The sequence below is a fragment of the Bubalus bubalis genome, chromosome X, assembly GCF_019923935.1.
Source record: "Bubalus bubalis isolate 160015118507 breed Murrah chromosome X, NDDB_SH_1, whole genome shotgun sequence".
In the NCBI taxonomy this organism is placed as follows: domain Eukaryota; kingdom Metazoa; phylum Chordata; class Mammalia; order Artiodactyla; family Bovidae; genus Bubalus; species Bubalus bubalis.
In genome coordinates this window covers 103920479-103923207 of record NC_059181.1, presented here as the reverse complement: position 1 = coordinate 103923207, position 2729 = coordinate 103920479, and the positions used below count along the sequence as shown (strand labels likewise).

Below are 2729 nucleotides of genomic sequence, written 5' to 3'. Positions count from 1 at the left end.
TGTAAGAAACATGCCTTAGATCTTAAACACGATTGCTGCTTTGTATCTGATACAAGGCTTTTTCATCTAATAAAAAAAATGCATGTCCACCTTTAAAATATTAAGTAGAGTCGAAAGCCACATTGTGAAAATATCTGGAAAACTACACATCTGGGCAAGTAGAGGGAAGTGCAGCTGTTTACAATATTTCAACCACTTAGTTGTGTGAGAGTATTCAGAAGAAGAAACTCGGGATGACTCTGCCACTCGCAGGCACTGGAGATGGATCCAGAGTGAATTCAAGTGTGTTCCAGAGGCCTCAGATTCCCAGAAGGTGTTTTCATGCCATGTGGAGTGGAAAGATCATGCAGTTCATACAGACGGGGATTGTTGCTAATGGTGTGGCTGAGATGTCTCCCTGATGCCCTGTTGGGCACAGGGGGAGAGTTTAGCCTTGTACCTCTCAGCTGATCTCTTTCTTATTTTCTTCAGGATTTTCTTATCAAACAGTTCTTCTTCCTGGGAATGCACAGGTGGCCCTTGCAGGTACTTTGCTTCTGCCTCCTTGTAGTCCAATCCATCCAGTGCAGTAGTTGAACAAATGATTGCTTCTGGCAGAAGAACTTCCAGAAAGAAGCTCACTGGGTCATCTCTCCTCAGAGCCAGCGCTTTCTTGTTTATGTGTTTGTAGATTTCTCGTAAGTGGCTTACCACCACATCCAGCTGATCGTCATCCTCCAGGTATGTTTCAATGGGGACCACGTACCTCTGTGAATTCAGAAATGATTCAAGCCACCTGGATTCTTTCCTGCCTTTGACGATGTCCAGAAGATGTGGGTCAGCCCCCTTTCTTTTCATGATGAAGTCCACCAGCTTCTGGTTGGCTCGGTCCCAAGCAGCCCTCATCCAGTCAGGGAGGATTCTCTTGCAGTGCCTCTTTAAAGCCACAGAGGTCTCCTCCTCAGAATCTTCCAGGTCAGAATAATTCACCTTGGGGAAATCCATCTGCAGATCTCCTTCCTGGATGGCTTTCCTCATGGGGTAAGTGACGTCAGCAGCATAATAGTCCAGGAAAGAGCCCACAAAAGACCCACTTACAAACCCTTCTCTGTAGTTGGAAATCAGTGAGAAACACCAGTTCACACTTTCCCCATATACTTTGCTGGCTCTCTTCATTAGCTTTTCTTTGCCATTATAATCCAGATGCTTCAACCTTTGAAGAGGAACTTGAATACCGCTCTTCTCACAATGCATGTTGGCCTCAATCAAAAGCACCCTTGCAGTCTGCTCAGTTGGGCTGACACTCTTGACCATGGCTGGCCAAAATGGATTATTCTGAAACTTAAACCAGACCAGCATTCCTCTCTCAATGGGACACAGCTCCTCTGGGAACGCCATGCTTGTCAGCTGTCCCACTTCCTTGCCCCCGCCCTTCTTGATGGCACTGGTGTGCTTAATAGCCTTTGAGCCAGCTGAGGGTTGAGATTCTTGCCACTCTTCCTCACACCCTGGGGCCTGCAGCTTCCTTTTTCTGTTTGTTAGGCAGAGTGAATAACGCAGGCCCAGGTTAGGGGCATTGGAGGATGCCTCTGTGCCTTCTGAGCCTGAGTTGCAGGTGCCCTCTCCAGGGTCAACATTCCCTGAGAACGTAGCATGTTCAGGGCACACAGCTAGGGACTTGAGGCAGGTGTTTTGTGCCCGCTCTTCCAGAGCCTTGGGCACAGTGAGGATGAAACCCGGTGTAAGTGATGGAAGCACACATCCACCTCTAACATCTACACCCACATCCTTCACTGTACAGGGCAAGGATATAACTTTTGAGGTGTCCCCCTTTTTCTTGGCCTCTTTCTCATGGTCATCTTCTGAAAGTGATGGGAAGTTTGGGTGCACCCCAAAGCTCTGATATGACTCTGTTTGCATTTCACTTGGGATCTGGGCAATGGGTGTGCATACCTGCGACTTGTCAGGATATGGGCCATCCTCCCTCTCTGAAGGTACCACGGGTGATTTGGAGATTTTCCTTTTCCTCACACTCCTCTGTAAGCCCCAACTGGGCTCCCGACACCTTCTACGAGGTTGCTTTTGTGGTCTCCTTGGAGACTGCTTCTTGGACTCTGGATAACCCGTGACTCTTGCTGTAGTGTAATTTCCTTTCTTATTCAGAAGGTCCCAAGCCATTGTAATAGCAGATATGTAGGCCATTTCCTCTTCTTCTGGGGCACTGGGCTCCGGCTGGCCTGCTAGTGAGGTGGTGAGGTTTTCAATCGTGGACTCATTTCGGGTCTTTATGTTTGTGCTTTTCACACTGATATTTTCATCTACTGAGAGTATCTGAACTTCCAGAGAAAGGGCCCTTTTCCTCTTCTGTTGTGGTGAGATGCTGGGTCTGGACAAGACCTTGGCTGGCCAAAAGCGGCCTTTCCAAATGCAGAGGATATACTCAGCATCCATCATGATTCAACTTGGACACCAAGGATTAGATAGCCGAGGTTGAGTGGTCTGGCCATCATACCCACAGCTACGGCAGGTCTCCCTTAAACAGTGTGCTTGCTCACACCTTTTGCCTAAGACTACGAAGCATCTACAGCTTGTGTAGCCTGTGCTTTTCTACCCAAATCTTTGAAAGATGCCTGGAGTTGTGTTTTCCATGGCCTATAATGGAGAATTCTGGAATATGGAAAAGAAGAAAAGAGTCAGCACAGGTTGGGGGGAGGGGGTATGCCTTTTGTAAAAGTGGAAGGCTTGGCCAA

The 2729-nt window shown here is 47.8% G+C and overlaps 1 protein-coding gene across 1 annotated transcript; it reads right to left on the bottom strand.

Moving 5' to 3' along the window:
- Window positions 1–372: 372 nt before the first annotated feature.
- Window positions 373–2433, bottom strand: LOC102415702 (PWWP domain-containing DNA repair factor 3B-like). Its single transcript, XM_006041395.3, has one exon. The coding sequence runs from the start codon at window positions 2431–2433 to the stop codon at window positions 373–375; it is 2061 nt and encodes a 686-aa protein (XP_006041457.3).
- Between the last annotated feature and the right edge of the window lie 296 nt (window positions 2434–2729).